This window comes from Megalobrama amblycephala, linkage group LG18, assembly GCF_018812025.1.
Source record: "Megalobrama amblycephala isolate DHTTF-2021 linkage group LG18, ASM1881202v1, whole genome shotgun sequence".
Taxonomy (NCBI): domain Eukaryota; kingdom Metazoa; phylum Chordata; class Actinopteri; order Cypriniformes; family Xenocyprididae; genus Megalobrama; species Megalobrama amblycephala.
Window position 1 is genome coordinate 4739464 of NC_063061.1, and position 15279 is coordinate 4754742.

At 36.7% G+C, this 15279-nt stretch overlaps 1 protein-coding gene across 1 annotated transcript; it reads right to left on the reverse strand.

Annotated features, from left to right (window-relative positions):
- Positions 1-1054: 1054 nt before the first annotated feature.
- Positions 1055-13578, reverse strand: ccni2 (cyclin I family, member 2). Its single transcript, XM_048166899.1, has 8 exons — positions 13429-13578; positions 13224-13296; positions 12702-12850; positions 12463-12597; positions 9279-9353; positions 9054-9194; positions 3963-4193; positions 1055-1937 (listed from the first exon to the last, which is right to left on the reverse strand). Exons 3-8 carry the CDS (start codon positions 12813-12815, stop codon positions 1605-1607), a joined length of 1029 nt encoding a protein of 342 aa, XP_048022856.1. The 5' UTR covers positions 12816-12850; positions 13224-13296; positions 13429-13578; the 3' UTR covers positions 1055-1604.
- Positions 13579-15279: the final 1701 nt, after the last annotated feature.

Consider the following 15279-nt stretch of genomic DNA (forward strand, 5'->3'; position numbering starts at 1 on the left):
GTCGTCTTGTTTTTATCTAATATATTCGTACAAGCCTGTTTACTGATGAGTTTTATAACGTTTATTGTACTACACAAAATATCACAGAAAATCTCTGTAAGCACTTAAAACAGTGCAAGTGTGCATTAAAATATTATTCATAAATGCTCTCTCTCCCTTGTATTATCATCAACATACACAGCGAAGAACACAGAAACGCTTGTTACAGCTAACATTAAACAAATATATAAAGACCTAATGCCTTTTCTGGTGGTACTTAAACTTTATATCTGTAAATCAACTCCGATGAACTGTAATAAAGTGCTCTCACCTTCATCACTGCTGTATCCAGTATCACTCTGGAGGCTGTAAGCTGGATCACAAACAGTTTGTATTGATCTATCCTTGAGTAACACATTTTCAGCACAACCTGTTACGTATTGTCCCTTTGTATTGTTCACAAAGCAGTCCGGTGTGAAATGATTCGCGCAGACATAAACGAATTTTGGTAGAGTTGAGGGAGCATTTTCTTCGAAAACAAAATGAATCCACCTCGTCTTCAGCGGCTCAGATTTCAGGAGTAAATGGAGAGAGATATGTGGATTAATCCATCCCGCTACAGTACACCTAAACGCTTGGGAGACGTTCTTCAATGGCGGACTGTGTACAACTCAACGGCAGTGTCTGTCAACATTCGTGGGCGGAGCCTGTGGCTAATGTGACGTCACACTACCAGGAACCTGCAAACGGCTTGTTCTGAGACACTGCTTATGATTTATGGGGATTAAAAAAAAAAAAGCGGGTGGATTTTTGTAGGGTGGTTGTGTATGTCCAAACACCATGTAAAAGTGAATTTTGAATAACAGGTCCCCTTTAAATTCTGTGATTAATTCCTGTGATTAGGTCATTTCAGACCTGTATTAATTTAATTTAGGTTTGAAACAACATGAGGGTCAGTACATGATGGCAGAATTTCCTTTTTTTTTTGGATGAACCATTCTTATAAACTATATTCCGGTATGACGCTATAGTGACATTTGCTCAGACACAGAAAGAAAACTAAGAACACCACATGTAGTGTAAATCTGTTTTTATTGCATAGGACACCGTTTTCCAAACAACATAAAAAGCTGCTGTTTTTGCAAAAGTGTAAAGTCCCATTCAGAAAAGAAAATTTCCTTGTTTCATTTAAGAGGAACAGGAATTTGATATCTGTAGCTGCCTTAAAAAGGGTTGGGAGGTGTTTTTAGATAAAAACTAGAAAGAAAAAACCTCAATAACATCTGAATAGATTGTTATTTCCTCTTCACATTAATCCTGCAACGGGATTCTTTGAAAAATATGAAATGTCAAAAACCTTTTCTCAATATTGACATAAATACCATAAAGCATAAACTTCGTTACGGAATAACCAATTGGCCAACAAAAAGATTTCCGTTTAAGCACCGCAATTCTACTTCTGAATAACTTGATGTATGAAGATACACAAATATAAAACACAAAGTACAAAAATAAAAGAAAATGTAAAGAAATCTCAAATATGATCAAAGTGCTGCATAAAGGTTTCATAAAAAGGAATAGAAAAGTGCATTGGCCGTCGTTGATCCACAGAATCACGTGTTAGCTTATTGACTGGACGAGGGCTGTAGAGGAGGACAGGGCGAGGTCATATCCTCCAGTCCATGTCTTCCTGTTCTCATTGGCGTGTCCTCATCATAAAGGCACCAGAGACCATCATAGAAGTCGTCCATGTCTTGGTCCCCGTCCGCTGTCTGTGCTCGTCCGGCGGGCTTTCTGTTCCCGTCTCCATCATCCCCATCCTGCATGTCATGTCCTCTGAACGCCAGCATGCTGGTGGCGTCTAAAATGTACACGGCGTTTGTGGGTAAGGAGAGCTGGAGGCTGGTCAGGTACTCGTCCACCATCTCCTTACAGCAGATGAACTCTGTGCTTTCGATCTAGAGTGAATGCAAACATGCATGTGAGTGAAATAATGCCAGAACTGCAACAGCACTGACAAAACACTTCATTAGCCATGTTTCCAGCCACCTATAAAAGGCGTTTAGATATTTGTATTGGTAAAGCAGGATAAAAATACTGAGAAGTATTCATTTTTTGCAATGCATGCAACATTTAATCCCATGACTTTATGAATTTAAGACTTTCTGCTCTGATTTAAGACCCTTTCAAGTGTAAATTAAGACTTTAGAAAACCTGTTAAATAGAACATGTTGTTGTTGCTTTCTTGATAGTGTAAGTAACATTTATCTAACCTGAAAAACGTGTCAACATTAAGTGTAGCTGAAATATATATTTACAATAAAAACTGAGGACTTGATTTCAGCCAGGAACATTTACAGATACAGTACAACTTACTGAAACGTATCAGGTCTCATGTAATCACTCAATCGGTGTTTCAACCGCGCAAAGACGTCAATAAAACAGCTTGAGAACAACGTACACGCAACGTCACATTTACCTCAGAAAAGTTAGTGAACTCGTTAGTCAGCTAGAAAATGTTTGAACAAATCTGTCATGAAAACAAGTTATTACAGCCACCATTTAAATGTTTAGATTTCAACAAGAACTAGAGTAGAAACAGAATTATGTGCAATTTAAAAAGCTCAGTTTTTATTTGAGGGTTGGCTCATGAACAAGTTATATTAATTAATTGATTGATTATTAAATTAAAAAAGTTTAATTTTGGTTTCAGCAAAATAATTTTTTTTGTGCATCACTAGCAGTTACCCATAATATTCCATCAAGCTTATTAAGTTATATTGATTTATACAACAGTTCTTTCTGGTTCTCGAATCTGATCTCTCGGTCTTTCCAGTCATGTGATATTCTACCAATATCACCATGGGAACCGTTTCACTATTTGAATCACTGTGCTGTCAGCATTCTCACAGAGTGAGAAAATATGAGCAAACCCACCATATTTTTATAGATACTGCTGTTATTTTGTAACAGAATGTATTTAAGAGTTTTTTTAGGCGCGTATTTAGATCTCAGATATGCGATTTCTATGTAAACATAGCGCCCATTTGAAAATTTGTTTAGACGTTTTCAGAGATGTGAGCTCCAGGCCGTCAGCGACCATTCAGTGCTCAAATACCCACAGAGAACAGCTTCATCTCGGCCAGTCCTTTGGGAATTTGCCGCTAGTTCTTATGTAGATAGTGGTTAAACATGAGCTATAATTCATTTTGGGTATATCAAAAGGGCAGTTTTTGGTCTTATTAATATATTACTTGTTCCAGAGCTAATAGATTTGGCTTAAGGGCTATATTAAGTTTCATAACTTTATATTTGCTTTGAAATTAAATCCTTTACTAACTAGAGCTCTGCTTTTGTCCGTTTGCTTGTGTTTATTTCCAATCTTACTTCTTATACTGTTATAATGGCTATTGTTGTTCATTTCAATATTATTGTTCAATAAATAACATTTTATATAAATAACATGCTGTATTTCTTGGTACTGAGATAGAGTCTGTATGATTTCGACTTCAGTGAAAGTTACATTCATACGCCATTAGATGGCGGCAAAGACTGTCTTTATGAGTGAGTCAGTCGCAATGAGTTTTATATCGAAACGGACTGAAACAAGGACATTGTTTTTACTTTAAACATCATCTAACGAGACGCAACTGACAAATGCATTGTTTCAATGTAGCGACTCAACGTTACTAGTTCTAAAGTGACATTTTAGAATTACTAATGGAGGCTTGAGCTCAACTGTTAAACTTTAGATTTGAATCTGTGGCGGAAGAAAGTAGTTCCTCACAAAAGAGGATTGTTAAGAACAATCCATTATTATTCTTATTTATTTACGCACTTGTGCCGTTGAACTGTTGTATAAATGCAATATCACACTCGTAGCCGTGCGATATCGCTCTATTCGGCTAACCTACAGCCGTGCTGATATACAGCCATATTGCATGGCTACGAGTGCGATATTGCTCATGTATATGCTTCACTACCTGTGCTTTCCTCAGCAGGTCGGTAAAAACTGAGAACCAATCAGGCGTCAGTCTCTCCAACTCCAAAGTGATGATGGCCAAAGCCAATATGGAGCCCTTGAACTGCCAGAGCTGGTGGCAGGCCATACAGTGCTGCACCTGCCTGGTCCACAACGACGCCTGGAGGCAGGGCCTGTTCTGAGAGCCGGCCCACACCAGCTGGGGATGCCTGGACATCAACAGGCCATGGAACTGGAGGGGAAAAAACAAAGCGCTTAACCAACGGAGACAACGCCACCAAAAACCCCAATCACTCACAGAGGCGTGGGTCTGTATCTGTACTCCTTCGACATGGTTTGTGTGTTAACCTCTTCATGAGTGGGCTGTAAAAATGTGCCGTGTTCAGTAGTCTCCATGTTTTTAAACTATAACAAGTCTCTGGCTCCAGTTGTCTACATCCCAATCCAGATATTTTGGAATTGACTCCCTGATCGTGGAGTCAGAGCTGAATATGAGTTGCAGATTCGGCTATTGGTTAACGTCCAACAGCCCAGCTGAAGGGAAGTTATTACACTGATCATCACTGATCAACTTTTTTTTTTTTTAATAATGTGCACTCATGAGTTATGAAACCAGGAAATGTACATTAAAGGGATCATGACATAGATTTTTTTTTTTGTTGTTTGTTCAGGTTCACTTATGTTAATAAAGGGCCATTATACAGAATTGGTGCAAACTGCTGTCCCACAACCAAAAAACACATTTAAAAAGCATTTAAGTATTCAAATATTAGATGTTTACTAAGATCCTTCTATTATCTATTGAATCGCACAATAATATCAGTAAGCTTAATATATATAAAATCATCACTTATTGGGTAGCTTTAATTGGGAGGTGGCTGTCCTGAACCCTCACCCCTAAATTTAAACTGGTGAAAATTATATCGAAATCATTTTTGCATTTTTTGTTTTTAAAATATCTATTTTTGATTTTTTTTTTATTTCAAATCATGAAACTTTATGTAAAAAAAAAAAAAAAAAAAAAAAAAAAAAAAAAAAAAAGTGTCCCGCATTTTCACGTCACTACCGAAACAGTGTTTAGGTCCATTGTCTGAGACTGATTTTAACACACTTCTACATTTTTGATCAGGAAATATTCCTGTGTCCCTCCCTCTCTTAGCCTCTCTTTCAGAGTAGATAGGTCCATCATTTTGAGCCAAATGTGTTCAAAAGTCTGAAAATCTGTGTGTAACTTTAAGGAACGTCACTAACAAACACCTTTTTTCTGCAATTAAGCAAACTTTTTTTGGTTGTTATTCTATAAAATTGAGTTTTTACGTGTACAACTGTTCAGAACTGTGCTAGATAACCATGTGCTGATTATCATCTTTGAGCTAGGCTCAAAAGTATCGAAAATTGTCACTACCGAAACAGCCACGACCAATAAAATGATTGAATAACATTCAAAAAACAATGATGTCACTACCGAAACGTGTGGTGGTTTCGGTATTGACATCATTGTTTATTAAATGTTATTCAATAAAATTCAGTTTTTATGCGTGTACAACTGTTCAGAACTGTGCTTAGATAACCATGTGCTGATTAGCATCTTTAAACTAGGCTCAAAAGTATCTAAAATTGTCACTACTGAAACATGTCATCATTGTTTTGAAAGTGACAAAACGGAACACAATCATTTATTTGGGGGAAATTAACTAAATTTAAGTACAGTTATGAAAATCATTAGTGTTTTAGTATGCGAGTTAAATCCTGTCATGTGATGTGGTCACTACCGACACATTACTGTCACTACTGAAAATGTGCAGTCATTACCGAAACATGGGATGTTTGGTCAAAAATGAAGTATATTGAATGATCACCTAAGATGTCATGATAGTGTTTGGTTTAATGTTTATTCAAACTAATGAATCCTTCACTTTGAAATCAGTTTGATAAACTTTATGCCTTTTACAAAGAAGGATTGGATTCGAAATACGACAAATCTCATAAATTACACTTGAAATATTGTTAAAATTGTAATTGTTATTGATTTAGCTGTGAAAACTTTTTTTTTTAAAAAGCCCAAAATATATTTACAAGGTAGATCTTAATAGGTCAATGTAACCCTTCTTATTAAATTATTTATTATTGTGTTTCGGTAGTGACAAATTTGGGGAGAGTAAAAATATTTCAAAACTTTCTGAAAATACAATATGAGAATTAACTGCACAATTACTAGAAATGTGTACCTTGGATATTATACAATATGCATAAATACAAAATGTGAGGAAAAACTCTGACTGAACCAATTCTGTAGAATGGCCCATATACAGGACCGGTCAAAAGTTTGTAAGCATTACTATTTTTAATGTTTTAGAAAGAAGTCTCTTAAGCTCATCAAGCCTGCGTTTACTTGATACAGTAACATTGTGAAATATTATTACATTTTAAAATAGTGGTTTTCTATTTAATATACTTTATAATTCCTGTGATCAAAGCTGAATTTTCAGCATCATTACTCCAGTCTTCAGTGTCACATTTGCCCATGTGACTCACAGATCGTGCAATACCAAAACGAGTCGTTTTTGGAGCTTGATTAAATAAGTGTTTAGTTTATAAGTTCTGAAACTTGCTTTAATGGTACTATGACCTCTTATATGTCAAAAGATCACAGCAAATTTGATTACTCATGTCATGATCCTTTTAAGAAAGTAAACAGGACCGATTCTGGTTGTACATTTACTTTTAATGCACAATTTTTATGGGTTCAGCCTTTTAGAAAAAGAAATAAGCCATCTCAATCGAACAGGAATGACACGTCTGTTTCATGAGTTCAGGGTAAAATACATATATATCGCCTTGTGGAATGTTTCGTTAAATGTCTACTGTGGAAGTGTGACTTTCCTTTGTATCTACGGCTGTATGTGAGTGTGTGTCTTTACTCCAAGAGACAGATGAGTCACATGGACCTTGTATGGTAATATATTTAAGGTATTCTAAATTGTGGATATTTATTTGGGAAGTTAAGGAAATTTATTTTTGTATGCTATTAGATATTTTTTCATTTCACAAGCAATTATATTTAATTATTCTATGTGTTACAGACATCTAGATATCTTTAATATGACCTATATGGGTAGATCTCACAAAAACATCACCCAAAAATCAATTTGCATTAAGAAAATGAAGCACTTTTAGGACCATTGAGATTTTTTTTTTGCATTGTGGCATTATTATTCAGCACAAAAATAATGCAGTGCAAGTACTTTACAATTTAAGTAATATGTATATTGTTAAGTATATTGTTTCCACATTATGATAATGAAGACAATTTTTACATTACAGTAACGAAAAGGAAAAATGTGCCAATTTGCCATGGAAACAGTTGAACCTTAGCTAGGATAGATTTAATTTTTCATGAATAGGGATGCAAAGGGGCAAACTTTGCGGAAGCTTTCCAGAAAATGTCCGGGATGTTTCCGGAAGCTTTCCAGAAAATGTCCGGAATGTTTCCGGAAGCTTTCCAGAACATGTCCGGAATGTTTCCGGAAGCTTTCCAGAACATGTCCGGAATGTTTCCGGAAGCTTTCCAGAACATGTCCGGAATGTTTCCGGAAGCTTTCCAGAACATGTCCGGGATGTTTCCGGAAGCTTTCCAGAACATGTCCATAATGTTTCCGGAAGCTTTTCAGAAAATGTCCATAATGTTTCCGGAAGCTTTCCAGAAAATGTCCGGGATGTTTCCGGAAGCTTTCCAGAACACGTCCGGAATGTTTCCGGAAGCTTTCCAGAACATGTCCATAATGTTTCCGGAAGCTTTCCAGAAAATGTCCGTAATGTTTCCGGAAGCTTTCCAGAACATGTCCATAATGTTTCCGGAAGCTTTTCAGAAAATGTCCATAATGTTTCCGGAAGCTTTCCAGAAAATGTCCGGGATGTTTCCGGAAGCTTTCCAGAACACGTCCGGAATGTTTCCGGAAGCTTTCCAGAACATGTCCATAATGTTTCCGGAAGCTTTCCAGAAAATGTCCGTAATGTTTCCGGAAGTTTTCCAGAAAATGTCCGGAATGTTTCAAAAAAGCTTTCCAGAAACCTTCCAGGATTTTTGGAAACTTTGAATAGTTTTTGGAAATTTACCAGAAATTTTCCACCCCTTTGCATCCCTATTCATGAATGAAAACCACAATCCTGCATGCTGATGTTGTTCATTCAACTGTCTTAAAATTGAAATAGTGTCTTTACAAAATTATTCCTGGTGATAAAATTAGATGTTACAAAAGATTTTTTTCTGAGGTGCACTTATAATACTTTTTTAGACCAAAAACGGCCACTGAATGGGCAGTCTTGTTCGGAAAATATTAAATATAGCATCTATCCTGACTGATGTCTATACAGAAAAATCTTAACCGTCCTAAAAAAAGGCTTTGTTTTCTTCATCCAAAATATATTTATTATTTTGATGTGGGGTCAAATAAGGTTTCATGAGTTTCACCCATTTTGTAAACTGATTTTATCATTTTCTTAATTGAGATTGTGTTTCAGGATCAGGATCTTGCGTTCTTTTAAAACCACAGAAGTATTTATATTGGGGTCTCGTTACATGTACTTTCTAATGGCTATTTTATGGCTGTCCGCGGTGTGCCAAAACAGCAACGCTACACTCACTTCCATTCCCTTGTTTAGCGGTTGGTCTTCGATCTAATCATGGCTAAATGCCTCAGCCAACTCTTTGCAACATTAACTTCCACTAAAAATTCATATTTTTGGATAATTTAACCGAATCCCACTATGTAGGAAAGACGAAGCATGAAGATTGAAGTTGCGATTTCCGAGAGTATATTTGTACTGGAGATGTTTTGCAGGGTTATCTATCTGCTTTACTGCTAAAGTTCAAGTCAGATCAGTGCCTTGGCCGAACACACACCTCGTACCGCCCTCGTATGCCATGCCACGCGGCCACAGATATTCACATGCACAAAGTCAAGGACCAAAAGTCAATTTCTGCTGATGTTTGCAATGGGCACATCTGAAAGGTTGTATGTTTTCCTGTGCTTTTTGTACCGTTAAGTTCTGATCTCAATACAAGAAAGATGACGCATCGGTCGCTACTCACGATGTGAATGAAATCCATGGGCGTAGCGATGTAAAGGTCCCAGTGCAGCTTGTTTAATATGACTCGCTCCATGCGAAGAATCTCGGCTGTTGAGAATTTGCATCTGCTTTGCTCCAGCAAGTCTTTAACCGATGCAATCACCTGTTCAGCAACAAAACAAGAACAATAAATGCACTGGAATGGTTAAAAGTTGTGTGGGGTGTTTCTGTCGTTTCTGTATCTTGCCTCATCCTCCTCATTGATTTTTGCAGCGAGGATCAGAGAAGTGATGGCCATGCATTTGAGATATTTCAACCGAGTCTGCAAAGAAAGAGGGAGCACTTAGAGTCGGCAACCATCTTCTAGAAATAGGGCTGCTTTATTATGGCAAAATTCATAATCACCATTATTTTTTGGTCAGTATTGAAATCATGATTATTTAAAACGATTATTGGTGGGAAGGGTTGCCAGGTTTTCACAACAAAACCCGCCCAATTGCTACTCAAAACTAAACCAATCACGTTTCATGGGGGTTCCCCTGCTAAAAAACATATTCCGGGGGAAAAAATCTGAATTTTTTGGTTGGGTTTCCCTAGTAAAATAAACATTCCAGGGACTAAATATCATGTTATTGTGGTCGCTTCAACCCGCGGCAACACTGTTAAAAATCTCCCAATTCCACGGGAAGAACACGGACTTGGCAACACTGTTGGTGGGTGATATGATCAAAGTCTTATTTTAAGGTACAAGTAATTTTAAATATCAGCGAAATTTAAAAGTATAGATATTTCAACAAAAAAAATAATAGGTTAACTAATGTAAGTAGGCTAAAAGGTCCTCAAAACAGTTACAGAAGACAAGTAAACAGTCAGCAATACAATATGAACAAAGAAACTAATAATTCAAACAAAACAGACAAATTAATACAACAGAACAAAAATACAAATTAAATAAACAGTGCTTTTGGTTTTTAATTCAAGAGCAGTGAGTGATTTTATCTTTGCCTTTTGTTGTTTGATTAACAAGGTTTATTAGGCTGCTGTCACTTTAAGAGCGGCACAGATCCAATATACTGTTACACCTGCGTTTTAAGCCAGACTCTGAATGTGCGAAATCTCATCGGATGCTGCAATGGTCGTGATATGACGTCACGGTCTACAGGGTCTTCTACATGAATTTAACATATAATATAATAATACATTCAAAATGTAAAAACATACAACCTACTTGACTTCACTGCAAAAATATTCTTTTAATTCAACCAAGAGGTCATGCCCTGGCGAATCGATCTTCTACCGGCTAAACGTCTTCATGTGATGCAAATTCGCAGGTCAGAGTTTGACTTTGGATGCAGCAAAATGCAAAACTTTTCGCACAAACTTGCGTTTCCAGTCTGACGCATTCACATCTGTATGAATGGAAGACAATGGGCGAAAAGTACAGTGTGAACGCACCTTTAACAGTTTACATTCATTTAAAGGGTTAGTTCAACCAAAAATGAAAATTCTGTCATTAATTACTGACCCTCATGTCGTTCCACACCTGTAAGACCTTCGTTCATCTTCAGAACACAAATTAAGATATTTTTGATAAAATCTGATGGCTCAGTGAGGACTCTATTGACAGTAAGATAATTAACACTTTCAATGCCCAGAAAGCTACTAAAGACATATTTAAATCAGTTCATGTGACTACAGTGGTTCAACCTTAATGTTACGAAGTGACGAGAATATTTTTTGTGCACCAAAAAACAAAAACCAAAATAATGACTTTAATCAACCATATCTAGTGATGGGCGATTTCAAAACACTGCTTCATGAAGCTTCTGAGATTTACGAATCTTTTGTTTTGAATTAGTGGTTCGGAGCGTGTATCAAACTGCCAAAGTCAAGTGATTTCAGTAAACGAGGTTTCGTTATGTCATAAGTGTTTCGAAATTTCAATGGTTCACCACTGGGGGGCGTGATTTTGGCAGTTTGATACACACTCCGAACCACTGATTCGAAACAAATGATTCGTAAAGCTTCATGAAGCAGTGTTTTGAAATCACCCATCACTAGATATTGTTGAATAAAGTCATTATTTTGTTTTTTTGGCGCACAAAAAGTATTTGTCACTTCATAATATTAAGGTTGAACCACTGTAGTCACATGAACTGATTTAAATATGTCTTTAACACTTTCAATGCCCAGAAAGCTACTAATTATCTTCCTGTCAATAGAGGCCTCACTGAGCCATCGGATTTCATCAAAAATATCTTAATTTGTGTTCCGAAGGTCTTACAGGTGTGGAACGACATGAGGGTGAGTAATTAATGACAGAATGTTCATTTTTGGGTGAACTAACCCTTTAAAACATCACCGACTAGGCGACTACATTTACGAGGATACTCAGCTACTCGGCTATTTGACCCTTTAGGCACGTATCTGAAGCCCACAGTATACTTTGCTTATAGGATTAGTTCACTTCATTTTTTTTTTCACTTCAGATTTAAAATGTCCTGATAATTTACTCACCCCCATGTCATCCAATATGTTCATGTCTTTCTTTCTTCAATTGAAAAGAAATGAAGGTTTTTGAGGAAAACATTCCAGGATTTTTCTCCATATAGTGGACTTCACTGGGGTTCAACGGGTTGAAGGTCCAAATGTCAGTTTCAGTGCAGCTTCAAAGAGCTCTACATGATCCCAGACGAGGAATAAGAGTCTAATCTAGAGAAACCATCGCTCATTTTCTAAAAAAATAAAAATTTATATACTTTTTAACCACAAATGCTCACCTTGCGCTGCTCTGCGATGTGCCACGCATGACGTAATCATCTTGGAAAGTCACGCGTGATGTAGGCAGAAGTACCAACCCAGTGTTTACAAATTGAACACACAAAGACTAAGTCAAACGCCCTTTACAAAAAAAGGTAAAACAACGATGTCGAAAGATTTTGAAGTTTTTCACACGTGACCTTTCCAACATGATTACGTAATGCGTGGCGCATCTCAGAGCAGTGCAAGACGATCAGTTGTGGTTAAAAAGTATATAATTTTTATTTTTTTAGAAAATGGCCGATGGTTTCTCTAGATTAGACTCTTATTCCTCGTCTGGGATCATGTAGAGCTCTTTGAAGCTGCACTGACGTTTGGACTTTTTTCCTTAAAAACCTTAATTTCTTTTTGACTGAAGAAAGAAAGACATAAATATCTTGGATGACATGGGGGTGAACTAAACATTTATGCACGCTCTGCTCCGTCTCGGATTGCACACAGAAAGCCGCCTAGGGAACAGTATCTCTTTTGCAGCTTAATACGCTTTTAATAACACGGTTTAATATTAAACACATCCCATGGTTTATCAACTGCATTTTACAACACTATTCTTGTGGAAGCCAAACGATTAATCGCACAGCCCTAGATGGAAATGTAGCAGTTTCACTTACTTTGACTGTTGCAAGCAGGCTGTTGAGAACACAGACTCCCAAAGCAAACGTCTCCGAGGAAAACTTGAATGTGCCGCTCATTTCACGCAACCACACAATCACCTCATGGTACTGAGGAGGGCTGATATCTGAACCCTGAAAGCAAATGTAGATTGTTTCTGACACCTGTGTTCCCTAGTGAAAAGACCAAACACCAGGATCTCTCTGGTTCAGAAGAATGAATTAAAACATGCATCCACCTGAATGCAACCGTTCTTCAGGACAGGAGCCCTCCAAAGACGCATTTCTCTCGCCAGGGTGTTGAGCAGCAGTGTGCCCAGACGCTGATTCTCTTCTTCACCAGGAGGTTTCATGGCTGATTTGAAAACTTTTCCACTGGAAGTAATGCCTGACAAAGAAATGTACAGTGATTTAGCAGATGCTTTTATCCAAAGTGATTTATTCAAGCAAGGAAGGCAGTGTATCGGTCAATCCTTTTACCAATTTTCTCTTCTTTGGCATCCTGATGTTGGGGTCTATGCAATGCAAAATGGTCCCAACATCAGGCCTACAGCACAGTGTTTACAATCAATGTCCACATCTCATTAATTCGTGTTGAAATTTACTCAAATGAATAATGCACGCTATTTTAACTGCAACAGGGAAGCAGAAAAACATAAATTGAAGACAATGTGAAACTAAAAGCGCACAGACAGATATGGGCGGGTCGATCTGCATCCACTTGTAAACAAAGACACGGAAAGTTTTGACACAGAAATTACCTTTGCAAAAGGAAACACAGCTTCTGACATTGACGTCCACTGCATAAATGAGCACAAAATCATTCCTCCATGTCTGAAAAACAAGCGCACTGTTTACACAACTACAGATTTAAGAAATGTTTCACTTCAAACAGCAAAACATTAATACAAGACTAACGGGTGTAAAACAAGTTTTTTGCATCACGGAATGTCGAGAAAGAATCACCTCCGGAGGATGTAAGAGAAGAAAAGCTCGTCAACAACTACTCCAGAGTCCAGAATCTGTGTTTGAACCAGTTTGACTCCGCCCGCGTATTTGAGTCCAAGCTGTGGACTCCGCCCACATATGTGACGTCGTTTTCACTGGCCCCGCCCACACACTCGTCACCCACGTACAGAACTGTGTTAGTGGGTCGCACATACGGGTTCTGTTATATAAAATGGTTGAATTCATTATAGTCGCCTTCATGTATTGTTTTCAGACCTGTTTTATTACATTATGATGTTTTATCCTTAAAATATTCAATTATAAAAATGCCAAAATGTGTCTATTAGGGGTAGAGTTAGTTTATTTAAAGGGATAGATCACCCAAAAATGAAAAATCTGTCATCATTTACTCACCCTCATGTTGTTCCAAACCTGTACGAGTTTCTTTCTTTTGCTGAACACAAAAGAAGATATTTTTAAAAAATGTTGACGGTAGGCTAGCCATTGACTTCTTCCCCTACTAGTCAACATTCTTCAAAATATCTTCTTTTGTGTTCAACAGAAGAAATAAACTCGTGGTTTGGAACTTGAGGGTGAGTAAATGATGACAGAATTTTCATTTTTAGGTGAACTATCCCTTTAAGAACATTAGAAGCGTTAAAGGCCATGACATAAAACATGAGGAATGTGTGGATTTTCTATTATTATTTTAGGATTACAGATAATGTGAATGAGGCTATGGGAGAGAAAGTGTATTTTGTTATATTGTGTTTGTCCTAATTCTCCGTCTTTCCGTCACTAACTACTCACAACTAAGTATCAAAAGACAATAATTTTGCTTATTACCCAGAGATTAGGCTGCATTTATTTGTTAATTTCATGAAAGCTCTCTTCACAGAAGGAAACTCCAGCATCTGCTGTCGTGTATCTACTGACACCTACTGGATACAAACCTTTCTAGTAATTTCAAGAAAACTATTACTAGTACTGAATGCGGTGCCCAAAAGGATTGATATTATAAATAAAATCTAATTCGAATTTACCCATAAAGAGATTTGTATAACTTTGTGCTAATGTAGTACCCATAGCAGTGCCTTGTGTTTGAAGGTAGTAATCTTTTTCATGAATTGAGTTAAATTAAAAATAAATTGTGTGGGTAAAGTTGAATTTTGAAGAATTTTTAGAAAAAAAATCCAAAGCTTCCAACTCTTCTTTGTGTGGAATCGAGGTGTATAAAGATGATACGTCCAATGATACTAACCAATCTTGGTCTTCTAAATTTGAATGCAATGGTAATTTATTTAAAAAATCTGTTGTGTCTCTTAGATAAGATGGTAATTGTTTCACCAATGGCTGTAAATGAAAATCTATAAATTCAGATATCTTTTCAGTGAGTGAAGCAATACCAGAGAATATAGGTCGATAAGGGCGATCTATGGTTGATTTATGTATTTTTGGTAATGAAACTGGGTGATTTTTCTTCAAAACCTCTGTTTAGCATCTTGTCTAGCTGGGATTTGTATTCTATAGTGGGATTGAATGTTATTTTTATAGCATAAAGGTTTGCTATAAGCATTGTTTTTACTTTAGCAATATAAATATCTATTTTGTAAAACAATTGCTCCCCCTTTATCTGCTTTTTGAATCTTAATCGATTTATCACTCTTTGAATCCTCCAAAGCCATCTTTTGAGTTTTATCCAAATTATTTATACTAAATTTAGATTTTTCAATTAACAAATTATCAATATCTTCTTCCACCAGCAGACAAAATGTATTCTCAGAGGAATTGGAAACAAAGGGCTTAAAGCGATTGATAACTGTGCCACTGATGCTTTTATGTCCAAAAAAACTTTTTAATTTAATATTT

Excerpts from the sequence above, each read along its gene's own strand:
- ccni2 (XM_048166899.1), bottom strand. The coding sequence starts at position 12,815 with ATGAAACCTCCTGGTGAAGAAGAGAATCAGCGTCTGGGCACACTGCTG. Across the intron at positions 9,354-12,462 it reads GCCTGCTTGCAACAGTCAAA|ACTCGGTTGAAATATCTCAA; the intron begins GTAAGTGAAACT and ends CTTTCTTTGCAG. Across the intron at positions 9,195-9,278 it reads AAATCAATGAGGAGGATGAG|GTGATTGCATCGGTTAAAGA; the intron begins GCAAGATACAGA and ends GTTGCTGAACAG.